The sequence below is a fragment of the Podarcis muralis genome, chromosome 3, assembly GCF_964188315.1.
Source record: "Podarcis muralis chromosome 3, rPodMur119.hap1.1, whole genome shotgun sequence".
Taxonomy (NCBI): domain Eukaryota; kingdom Metazoa; phylum Chordata; class Lepidosauria; order Squamata; family Lacertidae; genus Podarcis; species Podarcis muralis.
In genome coordinates, this window is record NC_135657.1 from 63,285,824 (window position 1) to 63,301,791 (window position 15,968).

General features: G+C 41.2%; 1 protein-coding gene and 1 long non-coding RNA gene across 5 annotated transcripts in view; one reads left to right on the forward strand and one right to left on the reverse strand.

The window, feature by feature from the left end:
• Positions 1 to 2,132, forward strand: part of MED23 (mediator complex subunit 23) — a 42,833-nt gene extending 40,701 nt beyond the window's left edge. For all 4 annotated transcript variants that reach the window (XM_028723431.2, XM_028723432.2, XM_028723434.2 and 1 more), the window contains one exon: positions 1,005 to 2,132. In XM_028723431.2, the coding sequence (XP_028579264.2) occupies positions 1,005 to 1,175 (171 nt within the window). In that variant the 3' untranslated portion in view covers positions 1,176 to 2,132. The remainder of the gene's footprint in view (positions 1 to 1,004) is intronic.
• Positions 2,133 to 7,286: 5,154 nt separating this feature from the next.
• Positions 7,287 to 15,968, reverse strand: part of LOC144327263 (uncharacterized) — a 32,161-nt gene continuing 23,479 nt past the window's right edge. Inside the window, exon 5 of the long non-coding RNA XR_013392244.1 lies at positions 7,287 to 7,602. This is a non-coding gene — a long non-coding RNA (uncharacterized LOC144327263). The remainder of the gene's footprint in view (positions 7,603 to 15,968) is intronic.

Genomic DNA, 15,968 nt, shown 5'->3' on the forward strand with positions numbered 1-15,968 from the left:
TTTGTATTTTTTGCCAAGTCTTTCTTCTTTTGCTTTATTTTCTCTTTCTCTTTCCTTTATTTATTTCTATTGTTCCTCTCTTTTATTCTTCTGTTTTTCTTTTTTATCTTTTGTAGCCCTGATATCACTGTATTATGGGAAAATGTCGGTTAAGAAATCTTACATACTAGAATTATGTTTTCTATTTTAAATTTTGAAGTGAGTCAATGAAAATAGCATAAAAACTATTTAAAACCAATAAAGAATCTTGAGTCCTCTTTGTCAGATGCAATAACATGGGGGTAGTTAGAATTATAAACAGTGAAATGAGAAATGAAATGCAGAACAGTAGAGATGGTGTTAATTACGTTATTAACGGTGGCCATTCACAAAAAACAGATTTTTTTGCAATAGACATCCTGCCATTAGTGAGCCAATTAAAACCTGTATATAAAAGAAATCTGTTATCCTGATTCAATTAACAAGTGTTCTTCTGTAAGCATTGTGAAGGTAAATGAAGATCTTTAAATTTTTATTTTAGACTTTAAACCAGCAGGCCACATTTGGCAGGTGGGCAGTGCTGACCACCTATCAGTCACCTGATGTTACGGAAACATCAGGTAATGGGGTGCTTTGAAGTCTGCATGAACATCAAGATTTCAATGCACAACCCAGGCTTGCAAAGAGCCCTGCGCACTGCTTTGAAGCCCTGCTGATCAGCTGTTCTTTGCCACTTCAAAATGCCAAAAGCGCTCTTTGCAAGCACCTTCAAGAATATGCTGACCGTGAAGCTTCCCATGGGAAACTCCTTAGTGAGGTCCTACCCATGGAGCTGATAGAAGCCGATTTTAATCTCCGCTTTCTACTGGGATCTGCTGCACCATGCATTCACCATGGCCCAGCCAATCTCCGCTGGCTTGCTTTACCGCAAGTTAGCTGACTGCTGGTGATAGCATTATATATAAATGGACCAGCCCTTTATTGCATTATAACCACTTTTTATTTTCCTTTGGCTTTCGTTAAAGGTTGAAAAGATTATTTGCAACCTGAGGCCTGCTTTGAAGCTTCGTCTGCGCTTCATACACATCAGCAAGATGGAGTCTGCAACTGTTCCTCAGCAACCCTTAAGCAATGTGTCTCCAGCACCTCAGCCTAGCCAGGTCCCTGTGAACGTGGCCTTGCCAGTGACACAGTAGAGGGAGCCACTAAACTACTGTCTCTGCCAAGGACATCCAACATGGACCCAGATGAAGCAGCGCCCAGCATGAATTTCATTTGAGAAGAGCTGGGTGCAGGAAAGTTCCCATTACATTCTTCCTTTTAATGCATCTGAGGACCTACATATTCTATATATGTGCTGCTGCTGCCCTTTTCCAAATCAAAGGAACTCCTTAAGTTCAGCAAACAACGTGGCTCTACAAATACCCAGCTGCTTTAAACAACAACACTGCCCATTGTTGGCCTTGTTTTCTTTACTCATGTCTCATTTTTCTTCCCAGTGGTTAACTTCTGTTTTTGGTAGCATAGATATGTTTACACTGGCAACAGTTAACATTTTGTGCTTTTTTCAGCTTTGGAAAATGATGACACTTGGGCGAATATAAAGGCTGCGACTCTCATATCATTTAAGGAAGAATAAGCTAAGCTAAAGCCGCTGAGATCCTGTTGGCTTAAAGCCAAGTCTATTAAACCTACTAGCTGGATTTTCTATGAAAACTAGTTGAAGTGTTGGTGCAAAAGGCAGACACAAACAACTTCTGACCATGGTGCCAGAATTAGCTGGTGCTGTCTTACTCCGCCAGCAATCCTGCTGCAGTCATGGATACAATGTGGTGATTAAAACACTGTCTATCCAAATCATGAATGAGCAGGCCTCCAGGTTTATAACCAATATATTTATGTGAAGTGGTGGTGGTGGTTTTAATCAGCCACCTATGTTTTGAATTTGTGTAATAACTACATTTTATTTTGGACTTGTACTATACTACTTTTGTTCAGGTTTTATTTTTGCGTAGGGAGGTTGGTGGGGTAGAAAGATTTTTAACCAGATAATGTTTCAACTGCTCGTGAAGATGATAAGATTTGTAAAATACTGCTCTTATTTCATAACAATGAAAAAAGTGTTTAATAAAAATAGTTTTTATAACTACTGACCTATTTTGCTTGACTATTGTACTCATTTTACACTGTAGCTTTACCAGTGCTGTAAGACTGGGAATTAGAAGGTTGTCCCTGTTTCTAAACTTTAAGCTCCCTGTGGAATATAGTGTGTGTTCCTTGTTTCAGAACAGTAAAGTTACTTCTTTAATTGGACACTGGAACAAAAGGGGAAGTGAGGGGTGAGTTTAAACCTGCTCACAAATATGTCCACATTTCCACCCAGTTTGGGGTTCAGGTGAACAGCTGGGAGGGTTTAGGTCACTAGATCACAACTGCTTCCCAGAACATTCCCTTTTTGGCTCTTTCATCATTGAAACTCTGACCCTAGTTAGGCCAGGGTGTTGAACGAACAAAACTGCCCCCCAAAAAAATCCCTTTGGGGGCTCTCAGTCCTTGTTTGATCCTGTGCTGTGATCCCCCGCAGTGACAACATTACAGCAAAGCCAGCTCTGACTCTTCAATTTGTTCCAAACAGTTCTGATATATATGTAGTTAAGGCTATTACCAATAAGCACCGAGCCGATAAATAAATTGGATTTTCTTTTGCTGTTAAACTTCTTAGACTTCCAGCTGCTGCAGAAATTTGGCAATTGGGCTGCTGCAGGAAGAGGTCACACGGTACACTTCCCTTTGAAGTCTATCATAGGCTGACATTTAGGTGGCAAAACTTCAAAAGCAAAACTAGTTCTTTTCTAGACAGAAGCCATGCTTTCACACTGCTTTACTGGCTTAACATCTAATTAAAAAGCCAAAAATTACTGCATCATTTTTTCAGCCCCTCTGAATCTGAAGCACAAGAGGCAAAGGATATCTAAGAGGCAGATTATTGAGGAATTTCTCCCAATAAGCCATTTTCCTGCAACAGCTGGATACTCCTGTCCTTTCTAACAGTTGTATGACACCTCCAGACTGCCATTTTTTTGTGGGAATATAATTCAAGCACATACAGTGGTGCCTCGCAAGATGAAAAGAATCCATTCCGCAATTCTCTTCGTCTTGCGGTTTTTTCGTCTTGCGAAGCAACCCCATTAGCGGCTAAGCGGATTAGCGCTATTAGCGATTTAGCGCTATTAGCGGCTTAGCGGCTAAGCTGTTAAAAGGCTATTAACGGCTTAGCGGCTTTGAAAAAGGGGGGGGGGTGGCAAGCCCATAGGGAAATTTGTCTTGCGAAGCACCTCCGCAACGGAAAACCCTTTAGTCTTGCGGGTTTTTCGTCTTGCGAGGCATTCGTCTTGCGGGGCACCACTGTACTGGAACTTTAGCTTTGCACAGTTTAAAGGAGTCTGTCGGCCTAATGCAAGAAATTGTTTTGAGTTTGGGGGAGGGGGATCAGACTTTTTGCAGTTAGGAAAGTGATTGGTAAATATGTGAGATGGAACAAAACATTAACATGCAGACATGTAAACACACTGCAAGCAAATCAGGATGTATGTTGGACGAATGCTCATTGTCACCATCTGGCAAGGAAATCAGAATGAATGCTCAATAAAGAACGGCTACAATCAAACCAACAACTAAGTTTTTTGCAAGCCAATTAGGATGAGTGCATGATAAACAGGTCATTCAGAAGGATTCATACTGAAGACAGGTTGACATTGTATGTAACCTAAAACTGCAACAACTGTTGCCAAAATGCAATTTGAAGTCATTTTCAAGACTGCAAAGGTATCATTTCCAGTCTCATCCTAAAGTAGCACTGAGGAAACTGGAGGTCCTGCAGGAGGTCCTGGAATACAAACTCCCATCATTCCCAGCCACTGGCCAGGGCTATTGGGAGTTGTAGCCCAACAATAACTGGGAAGGCCACAGGCTCCCCACCCTTGTTCTTAATGCCAGTGGTCCCCAAAACACTTATTTGCTGATTTAGCTCATCTGATCTGTATTGTGTTTCTTTGAGACTTGCTGAAGTTTGGGCTCCAGTCATGGCCCATTATTGCTTACAGGCAACTATGGGTTAGATCCAGACTTGTGCCTACTGGACTACCAGTCTAGTTGGAAAAAGCAGCCAGGAGATGGCACACCATATTACGTATTCATATAGGTTTTTTAATTATATTTTTATTGCTGCTTTTATTTCTTATATTGTATTTTACTATGACACCATTTGAATTCTACAATAAAGTCCACTATGTAATAAATAAAAGCAGCAGTAAAATACCAATACAAACCATACAGCATCTAGCACAACACAATCATTTTTCTGCTGCTTGTAGCAATTGCATTAAGTGGTCCACCAAGACCCTCAGCAATTGTTAAGTAGTCGTGGGGTGGCAAACCACTTCTCTAGTGTGCACATTGGCATGCATGCAGGGGCCCTTCTGCAGGGAAGTTTACTGCAGACTCTGGTGCTTATGCATGCATGTATGTTCTTTGCAGCATCCATGCAATGTTGTCTTCATCAAAAAGACTGTCCAATATTTCCCCTTTTGTTCCAGATTTAACATTTCCACAGAAAATCTGATAAACAATCTCTCTCTCTCTCTCTCTCTCTCTCTCTCTCTCTCTCTCTCTCTCTCACCACCCCACCCCTTGGAAAACAGTAAATCCACATTAAATGGGGGGGGGGGGATTTTGAATTGGCATTTTTCTGAGGTTAATGTTATATGGGCACTGCGATAAACTTGCAGGCAAGAGCAGCACCAAGTCCAAAATGAACTGTTGTGCTGAAGCACCACAACTGTGCCACAGGCTAGGAAGTGTCCTCTGGCATAATACTTCTGCAGTAGAAATCCTTTTTTAAAAAGTCTGTCATAGCCTAAGGCCATCAGCCATTGCAGTTTATCGGGTTTCCCTATCAATCTTCACCTAGGCCATCATGGTTCCTCAAGCTTTCACTTGATAAAATTTATCACATCAACAGGCTCTGAAAAGGCTGAACGTGCCCTGCAGTAGCATATAAATCGAAGTTCTCTGGTTTAATTACACCGTGGTTTCTTATTAAAATGCAAATGGATAATATTTCTCAGAAGAATATTAGTGGTGCATGCTGTGATTCTGTTAACATTAATGGGACACTCAGCAATTTATTGTCAGATTCTTTTTAAAAGAAAATTGCTCTAAACTAGTGTGGGTGGGAGACATCTTTTCCCTGCATAGGCCCCTTAGACATACACATACCCCTATGCTAAGGGTGGGGAACCTCTGCAATGAGGCCATTATCCCCAAACCAGGCCCACATCAGCTGATGGGCAGGAGAACGGGTTAATTCCACATTAAGCCAAAGCAGCAGAATTTCATCCCCATTCACCAGCTGAGCTTGAAGCCCTGTGCCCTGTGCAAAAGCAACCTTTGAAGCAGCTTGTGCACAGGAGGCTTCTGCAAAAGCTTTAAGAGAGCCCTTATGCCCATGTTTGAGACTCTGGAGGCTCAAACAGGACCATGGGGCTTAAAAGGGAAACACAAGAAGACTGAGGAAAGGCTTTGTGAGTCTCCTCCCACTTTTAAGCATCAGATATCGGATTGCAATAGATTTTGACGGGTGGGCAAACTTGGCCCACAAGCCAGCTCCCTATAGCACGCTTCTCAGGTGCAGACAATGAGTTTATAGTCAATGCTTGGAAAGTGCTGTGCATGTGGCTTTGCAGGCACCACCGATCAGCTGATCAGTGGTGGCTGCAAACCCCTTTCATCTAAGCCCTGCCTTTACCAGCCCCACAACTGATCTCATATATGATGTCAGGTGTAGGACAGGTGGGCGTGACTTGAGCAAAACAGCCTAGCAGGCCAAATAAGGGCCCCTAGTGGGCCTAATTAGGCCCAGGCGTCAAGAGGTCCCCCATCCCTCCTTGCTTTAGGACATTAATGGGGCTGTGGATGGAAAGTGCCCCAAAGCATAAGTCTGCATTATATAAAAAAAAATGGACCATCTTAAAAATTTAAGAACAGCAATGTAAAATTGAAACAGCCCTTCTACAGACATGAAAGTAGTTTGGTAGACTTCTAAAAACAGAAGGAATAATTTCTTTGTAAAGAATTCTTTAGAAATTCTTCTGATTGACTCACAATTCAGCTATGTATAGAACCACCTCAGAGGCAGCAGTCATTACAAATGTCTGAATTCAAAACAAGCACACAATGTTAATGAGGGGGCGCTCTCAGAGGAATGAAACAGCTTTCTTGTGTTTTAATAAGTCAAAACAGTGAGGAGATTTTTAACTTTCTTTTCTCTCTGAATAGCATTTTGGCTTGGACAACAAGAGGGATGGGAGTCTGTGACCTTCCAGATATTGTTAGACTATGGCTTCCATAACCCCTGGCCACCAGACACGCTGGGCCAGAGCGGACAGGAGTCGGGAATCCATGCAGGGGACGTGCAAAATAACGAAAGCATTCTGTGAAATGATATAAAATGAGTTGGGGGGGGGAATGTTTAAAATAACCTTTCTGGAAAAGCCAGTAGCTGTTCTATTAAGAATTATAGCTGATGAAATACCGGAGGAGAAGAAGAGACTGTTTACGTATGCGATGACAGCTGCAAGCATGCTTTTCACCCAGAGATGGAAGGAAGATAAAGTTCCAACCAGAGAAGAATAGATAATCAAGATGATGGACTCAGTGGCAGAGAGCAGGCAGGGTGGGGCTGGCACGTGCCCTGGGGGTGTGGCGTGCTGCCCGCACTCCTCTTCCTCCGCCAGTGGATGGACTATGCCGAAATGGCAAAACTGACAGGGAAGATCAGAAACCAAGAAGATGGGAAATTTAATAAAGAATGAAAAACATTTATCAATTCTGTTACAGAATACTGTACACAGTTAAAAATGTTAGCAGGATTAATATAACACTTGTAATATAATAATTCTATGGTTACAAATGGAAATCTGGACAATTTTGGATAATATTATAAGATGCAGTATAAAATGCAGTACTATGAAAACCACAGGGGGAGGGGGGAGGCAAGTCCAAGGATTCATGGAATCCTGTATATGTATAAAATTGAACATACCTGAATGGAAATGATATTTGTAAAAACTTTTTTAAAAATTAATTTTAAAAAGGAGTTGGGAATCCAACATCTGGAAAGCCACCAGGTCCCCATCCCTGGGATGCTAAATAAGAGTGACACAGTTCTAGTCTCAGACTAGAAAAGGATCTCCTTAGTTCAAAGTGCAGAAAATAAGAGTAGACTCATTCGTAAATCTACCTCATTGTTAGTTTATTTCTATTATCATTTTAATGTTTTAATTTATGAATTATCGCCGTTTACAAATTTGTTTAAAAAAACAGAAATAAAGTCACAAGAAGCATCCCCTTTATATAACAGAGTCTAAAGACAATTTGAAGATTCATATATAAATAGCAGCCTTTATAAATCTAACAGAACAATGATTACCTCTCCTTTTGAAAACGAAGCTCCAGTTATCCTAATGGAGGACTTATTCTTGAGACTGCTCCCACAGTAATTCTTCTTAGCTGGATCTCCAGAAAGACTCTCCTTTGACTGGATATCATCAGGGTATTCACCTCCTGATAAATAAAATAAAAATAAAATATATTATGGAAGTTTCTCTTTTTCCAGTATCTTACAGTTAATACATGTTTCAAGTTTTGTGCATTTCTAGTAATTATACGACAACCTAGTTGCTTTCCATGCCTACATCACTGAAACTGGTGCGACTTGCATTCTTAAATGATCAGAACTCCCACTGGTTACAATTTATATAAGCTTTGCTAATTTACTCTGGACTCCATCCTACATGGAAAAGGCTTCAAATTATCTTAAAAATGAATACGCCACACAATTTGTTCTAATGTTTATTTAATGTACTTGGAATGACACAGCTTTTGTCCAGAATCAAATACCAGCTTAACGCTTCTCATTTATGCAATTACTTTTTGAAGTATAACCTTACATTTCCTTTAAAATGTTCCATAAGTGAAAAGTTGTTGTTGGTTTTTTTAAAGGGCTGTCCTTGTTCTAGCAGCAAAATCCTGTTGAAGTAAAATCAGCAAAATCCAGGCTGGCTACCCTGCCTGCTACATTTTCAGATCCACTTGGGTTGCATACACTCGGGTTTTCCCATTCTTGTGGAAAAGGAGAGAGCATAGATTGGTCTCGGTGCCTGACATACAGTGGACCATTTAAGAAACAGGTGCTAAGAATCCCCATAAACCTACATACCAAGGCTACTCCAATAACATGAAATTACCAAGAGGCTTTCAGCTGGTGGGATGGTGCCATCATGTTACCGCAATGTTCCAGACTATACATTAGCTTTTGAGCATAATTCAGGGTGCTCGGGTTGCCAACATACCACCCTTAAGGTCTTTGCCTGATGCCCAGTGCCCACAAAATCTCCAAGCCCCACACCACATTCATTGCCCTTTCGTTGTGAGGCATCGAGGATGAAGATCCTTCCTTCTTCCTTTAAAAATGCAATGGGTTTTATTCAACTAGCCTTTACTCAGAACAGAACAATTGAAAGTAACCAGAAGGTGTGGCACACACAACATTCACTCAAAACTCCAAATATGTTCATAACCTGAAGCACCACTTTAGCTAATGGGGCCTCCTGCTGCTGCCGCGCCGCCGGAGCACGATTTCTGTTCTCATCCTGAAGCAAAGTTCTTAACCTGAAGCATTATTTCTGGGTTAGCGGAGTCTGTAACCTGAAGCGACTAACCTGAAGCGTATGTAACCTGAGGTACCACTGTATTGGGGAGGGCAGGAGTAGGACACAGCCATGTGGTGGCGGCATGAGACTGAGGAAGTGCAGCTCCGCTCGCCTGCCTCTCGTGATACTAGCTGCATGTGAACACCCCAAAAGACCAGGAAGCATAATGTGTAGAAATCTTTGAAGGCTGCCTTTTGAATCGAGCTGCCTTGTCTGGAACATGCTCAGGTTGCCTGGAAATGCTAACAAACCCACTTTGCAAACATGGAGTCATTTGCAACTGACATGCAAATTGTGTTCACTGATGTGCAAATTGTGTTCATGTGGTGCCGGTTTTCCTGAACTTTTTCGAAAGTGAATGATTTCTAATTGGTACATTGTGTCCCCCGGCACAACTTAAAACTATTTATTTACTCTTAAAGTGAAGTTGTATAATAATACAATATTTTCTTTTGAAATGTTTGAGGGGCTTTTTTGTTAACTTTGTGTTAAATATGCATTTTGTAGTTGACCTTCTTTGTAATATTTTATTTTGAAATCTTTAAGATAATATTTTAGTTTCTTGTTCATTATGTTGCTTTGACTGTATGCTTTATATCTGACTTTCTTCAGTAATGTTTTATTCTGGATTGTTTTATCGATGTTTTAATGTGCTGTAAACCACTTTGAAATTTTTCTTTAAAATATAAAGCTGTATAGAAATGAAATGAATAATAATAAGCTTAACTGAAGCATTTCAATTTGTTACATAGCCATGGTTTTAACGTTTGTCTTATTTGTATCAGAAGTAATTCCCAGTGAGTTCAATCAAACTTACTTCCTCAGTCTCATTAGTGTGCTGACTCTGCTTGTAGCTAAGTGAAAGTTTATTGATCTCTGTCAGGTGATGGGAACATAAACCTTTGTAGACCTCAGTCAAATGACAAGGACCATGACATACCATATTTTTACATAGCAGCAGCGCAGTGGGTCACCTTGTCGTTACCCAAGTGATTATATAGTATTTTGGATTCATGGCCTTTGTTTTCTGATATTACAGGGCATGGTCAATGTTCTCTTTCAGTTCAGTTTTATAGCTAATAATTTCCCACTGGGTGATAGAAATGGTTTCATGCTAAGAGCACTCAAAATTTAATCCTTGTTATATGAGGCAGGTGCCGCTACTATCACAGAATTGTACACAGATAGTCAGTTATTAACTATACGACTTGTTTTTTCACCAGCTAATTATCCAGTGCTCAGTGAGTCACAAAATAATGTGTGTGAACTGTTGAGGTTAAAAAAAAAAAAAATGTCATTTTTGGTGTTTGACGGCTCATGCAGGAAACCACAATATACTGCAGTCATCAAGTTAAGATGATGGATGTTTGAACCAGCCCACTTAACAAGAAGAGATCCCATTGGTTTGTGGTATGATATCCACATAATACACCATACAGCTGTGATCAGTGCAGCCTCTTCTTTATGACAAACCATTTACTACTTATTTATTACATTTGTATCCATCTTTACTCCATGGAGCTCAAGGGAATATATAATAATAAACCCGCTGGAGTTTCTGGGTCAGCTTCAAGGGCAGTCCTGCAATACTCAAGCCTGGAGGTGACCATCACATGGATCACTGTGGCAAGATCAGGGTGGGAAAGGTAAGGGACCAGCTGCTTCGCACGGCGCAGATGGAAAATGCCGCTTTTGCCACGGTTGAAACCTGCGCCTCCATAGAAAGGGAGGCATCAAAGGTTACACCCAAACTCCTGACAGAAGGAACTGGAACTAATTGTGCCCCCGTAAGAGATGGGAGTTGGCCCCCCAACCCCAAGTCATCCCGACCCAGCCAGAGGGCCTCTGTCTTTGAAGTATTTAACTTCAGCTGGTTCCCACGCAGCCATTTAGCCAAGCATCTGGTCAGTGTGTCTGGGGCCGAGTCAGGATGGCCGTCCATCAACAGATAGAGCTGGGTGTCATCAGCATATTGGTGACAACCCAGCCCGAAATTCCTGCCAAGCTGGGCAAGGGGGCTCATAAAGATGTTAAAAAGCATCAGGGAAAGGGTTGTGCCCTGGGGCACTCCACACACCAAGGGGTGCCACGACAACTCCTCCCCTAGCATCACCCTCTGTCCCCGACCTGAAAGGAAAGAGCGCAGCCACTGTAAGGCTGTGCCCTGAATCCCCACGTCAGCAAGGCAGCTGTCGACCATGGTTCGCTCGCTCCTCATTTTTCCTTACAACAACCCAGTGAGGTAGGTTAGGCTGAGAGACAGCGAGTTGCTGAAAATCTTCCCAATGAGCTTCATGACCAAGTGGGTACTGTATTTCAACCCTGGTGATCCATGTCCAACACTCTAACCACTACACTGGCTCAATGTACAATATTAACAACCCAAATAAAACAGTGCTGCACTTCTTTTTTCTTATGCCATCCTTTCCGCTTCCCTTTTCTACTCAAGGAAATGAGCTTGTAGTCAACCTGACAGAACCACTTACCCTCCAAATTTGACTGCAAATGACAAACCAAGATCAACCTTTGTCACAACAAAGTAGCTGCTCTGCTAACAGGTGACACCTGTGTGTTCTACAAACAACGGATAAATCGATGGTTAGAGTCTCACTTCCTCATGTGACAGGCTGCAAGGCTGTGCGTGAGGGGAAGTCAAGGGAAACAAGAAGTTTGATTTCCAAATGTTAGTGTAGGACAGAGCTTCATCATTTGGTGAAGCACTTTATATCTGAAATGGAACCTAAAGCCATAGACACACCTAGTTGGGATAGCTTCGCACAATCATTCTACTCATATGATTCATCATCATCATCATTTTTAATTTGTAGACTGTCTTTCTATCTTACAATACTCAAAACAAAAAAAATTCCTTCCAGTAGCACCTTAAAGACCAACTAAGTTAGTTCTTGGTATGAGCTTTCGTGTGCATGCACACTTCTTCAGATACACTGAAACAGAAGTTGCCAGATCCTTCTATATAGTGAGAAGGTGGGGAGGGATATTACTCAGAAGGGTGGTGGGAATGGGTGATTGGCAGATAGCTATGATGAGCCTGTTTTGACTATGGCAGACCAACACAGCTACCTATCTGTAACTGATTACAATACTCAAGACGGTTTACAAGCTGAAGAAACAAAAAATGTACATCTTATAACAATCTAATGCAATACAAAAATGTGATAATGAAACATAACTTTAAAAGAGGCAACCTACATCAAAAAAGTAACATTCAACAATCATTAGAATAGTATTAAATAATAATAATAACATAAAAGTTAAACACTCAACAGTTACAATAAATAATTTCTAAACTATAATCAATAAAACAACGGCAAGCTACAGTACATAAATACAATACAAACTGAGATTCAGATTATAGTTTCCTCAAAATAGCTGTAGGTTGCAATCCTAAGCATAGGTAAAGGTAAAGGGACCCCTGACCACTAGGTCCAGTCGTGACCGACTCTGGGGTTGCGGCGCTCATCTCGCTTTATTGGCCGAGGGAGCCGGCGTACAGCTTCCAGGTCATGTGGCCAGCATGACTAAGCTGCTTCTGGTGAACCAGAGCAGTGCACGGAAACGCTGTGTACCTTCCCGCTGGAGCGATACCTATTTATCTACTTGCACTTTGACGTGCTTTTGAACTGCTAGGTTGGCAGGAGCAGGGACCAAGCAACAGGAGCTCACTCCGTCGCGGGGATTCGAACCACCGACCTTCTGATCGGCAAGCCCTAGGCTCAGTGGTTTAACCCACAGCACCACCCGTGTCCCACTTCAGTTCAAATATATGAACACCTCCACTTTAATTCTATGTTAAATCATTAGGAGATAACATTGTCTTTAATGCTTTAAAAAATGGCTTTCTTTCCCCCCCCTCCACCATCTTGCCATGTTATTCATACGATAAACACAATAGCACACAGCAAAAATGGGGGGGGGGGGATGGGATATTTCACAAAATGTTTTGCCTGTATGGAATGAATGTTGCCCTTTGGGTGATTTGTTGTTGTTGCCCCTTTGCAAAAAGGCAGAAAAAAGGAATAGAGTGTCAGAAGGAATGCATTCCTGTTGCCATAATAATCAGTGTAGCAATAAGCAGGTTATCACAGCATGTATGACGTGGTGATATAACCACCTCTGATTGGCAATGTAGTGATGTCATTGTTTTCACTATATGATTCCTAATTGGCTGTAATCCTGCAGTTAATGTGCCTTTTCAAGTGAAAAAATGGCACCCACCCAAGCAGCAGCAGATAGAGGAAAATGGGTACAAAGGCATGGGGGGGAATGCAGTAACCACCTTGCAATATCACTTTGGTGAGAACTCCTGTTCTGCCAAGCTTTTGACAGGTGGTGTGTTTTTTTTATGGTGAACCCAGTTTCTGGCTTTATTTGCTGCAGCCCATTTCCATTTTATTATTTTTCTGTTTTACAGTGTTATGGAAAAGGGGATTGAGCTGGATGAACTTCCAGTGTCCCTTCCAACTCAATGGCAGAGTCCAAGCACATCAGCAGCTACCCCAAAAACAAAGCACACATCTAGAATGCAGGCTGAAAGACGAAGAGTTCCACTGCTCTCTCACCACATAACACAAAGGGCCATTGCAAAGGGCCAGAACACACCAAGCCCAAAGAATAGTATTTGCACAATGAACTCCCAATCAAGGAACAGACTCAGAGTAAAAGAAGAAAGGCAGTTGTACAATCTTTATATTTTCACATTATATATTTGTCCCTGCAGGTGACCTGTGGTGTCCCAGGACACCAGGACACTCTGAAAAACAATAGACATTGAGGCAGGAAGCCCACAAACCCCAGACCATTTTCTTTTCTCCAGACCCATACAGAAATTGAGATAAGATACCACTCTGCCTTTTCTTCTCAAGAGTGTCTTCTTGCTTACTAATCCAGTAAAGGACTCAAAATGGATTCACTGGCAATACAGGTGTTCTGGAATTCTAACTAGGATCAAGGTACGGCTGCTTCTTCTCATCCACTAGACCAGGCTTCTTCAACCTCGGCCCTCCAGATGTTTTGAGACTACAATTCCCATCCTCCCTGACCACTGGTCCTGCTAGCTAGGGATCATGGGAGTTGTAGGCCAAAAACATCTGGAGGGCCGAGTTTGGGGAAGCCTGTACAAGACAACCACTCAGGAATTTCACCTTTATCAAGGGGGGCCTGACAGCCTATGCAGCAGTGCCTTGCAGAACAATGAACAGGGAACAGTGGAAACAGTGAAAGGGAAGGAAAAACATACAGAGCTATTTTTGTCCTCTGCTAGTCCTATGTCCCATGAGTGGCAGAAAAATCTACTCCAGAACACTTGGTTCCATTTTCCACATTAAAGCTATTTCTATCAGGGCAGAGTACAATATGAAAACAGACCTCAAATACTGAAACGACCTTCTAGAGAATCACATTAAAACTGAAGGTAAGAATATTTAATGAAACTCCATGCTCAGATATAATCACAGATTGAGTACCAGGTCTAGCAATAAAACCATAATGTAATTTAGTTCAGTGGTGTTAATCTATTTCAGAAGACTTGTTTCACATTCTGTATTTTTTTTAGATAAGAGGTACATAAGTTATCCTAAATGGTATTATGATAAATGACAAGTAATATCATATTTATTTTTATTTTTTTAAAATATTTTTTATTGAGTTTCTTTTCTTAGGGTCATAGACACAAGATTGGAGTAAGAGAATACAAGAAACAAAAACAAAATAAAAATAATAAAAAGATCATTACAATCCAACTTTCAATAATTTTTCCAATATTCCAAATGGACTTCCCCGCATCCTCCAGACTCTGCGTTCTTTGCAATAAAAGTTTCAGCAATTTGTTACCTTGTTTCTTAACTTACTGTATCTTTCAGTTATTATGTTTCTAAATTCACCATATTATATCCCAACTTTGTACATTTAAAGTTAACATAATAAAATTGTTTCATATTTAATCCCAAATAGACATAGCCAGAGTATAGTTGAAAGAGGGCTTCATTGTGCCCGAGTGACAGCTGAGGTCAAAAAGGGCTTTGCAGCATATTTTGGATGTTTTGTCAGAAAGGTGCTTTCACAAAGCAACGTTGCTGAAATCTTGGTGACAATTATGCAGGCAGAGGCCAATGTTTCATTTTCAAGCACTGGGAATCATTTATAAAAAGATGTTTACTAAGTCCAGAACAGGTTTTAAAAATTGATAAATGAAAGGAGTTATTTCCCATGCCATAAAAACATTTATCTTGCCCCACTTTTGCTTCTGGTCAAATGGGACTGTTTTTGTTTTGCTTCTGTATTTAATTTCCCAGGTTTTGCAGGCGTTTGAAGCCCTGTTTACAAGGGAAGTGGTAGGGTGAGTGTTCTCCAGCTTTTGCCAACCTGGTACCCTCCAGATGTTTTAGACTACAACTCAACTTAGGTCCATCCAGCCCCAGGCTGTCAAAGTCATCTTAAACTATGAATGACTGAATGAATCCAGCAGACCACAAGGAGGCACCAGAACGGCAAAATCAGACATCAATTGTTGCTCGAATTGTTATTCATTTTCAGTTTGAAAAGCAACATAAACACTGCTTTCCTGAATTGCAACCAAGTTTTAATTATAATCCTGTGCCATTAGGTTCCTTTCTTCTCCGTTTGCCCATGCCTGCTCTGGCTAATATGCTAATAAAGCTTTGCTCCTCCTGAATGTTTTATTTATTTCTTAGATGTTTCAGTTCCCTCCCAGCATAAGGCTCCCAGAGCAGCATACAATGGCAAGAACAAATTAAATACAACAAAATGCAGTCATAAAACCAATGAAGCAGCCATCGCCTTTTTCATATGGAAAAAAACCAAGCAAAAGCCATAAAAAGGCAAAATCAATGGGAGTAATAAAAGTCACCGAAGAAGAAGCCTTTAACCAGATGAGCAAAAATCCAACAAAAGCCATAAAACACAAACACAGCTATATAACATGCTGGGATGCCTGGGCAAATTTTTAAGAATCCTTCACCAGGCAGCACAAGGACATCAAAGTTGGCACCAGGCAAGCATCTCTGGGGATAGCATTTCAAATGCAAGGGACCAGGACTGAGAAGATGCTCTCTCGCTAGTCACTGCTTACCTGACTTTAGAAGGAAGGGGGACTCAGAGAAGCCTCTCGCTATGACCATGTGGTTTAGGCCAGAGGTAGGGAGTCTTCCCTCTTCTCACGGGGGAAAAAGTGAGCAG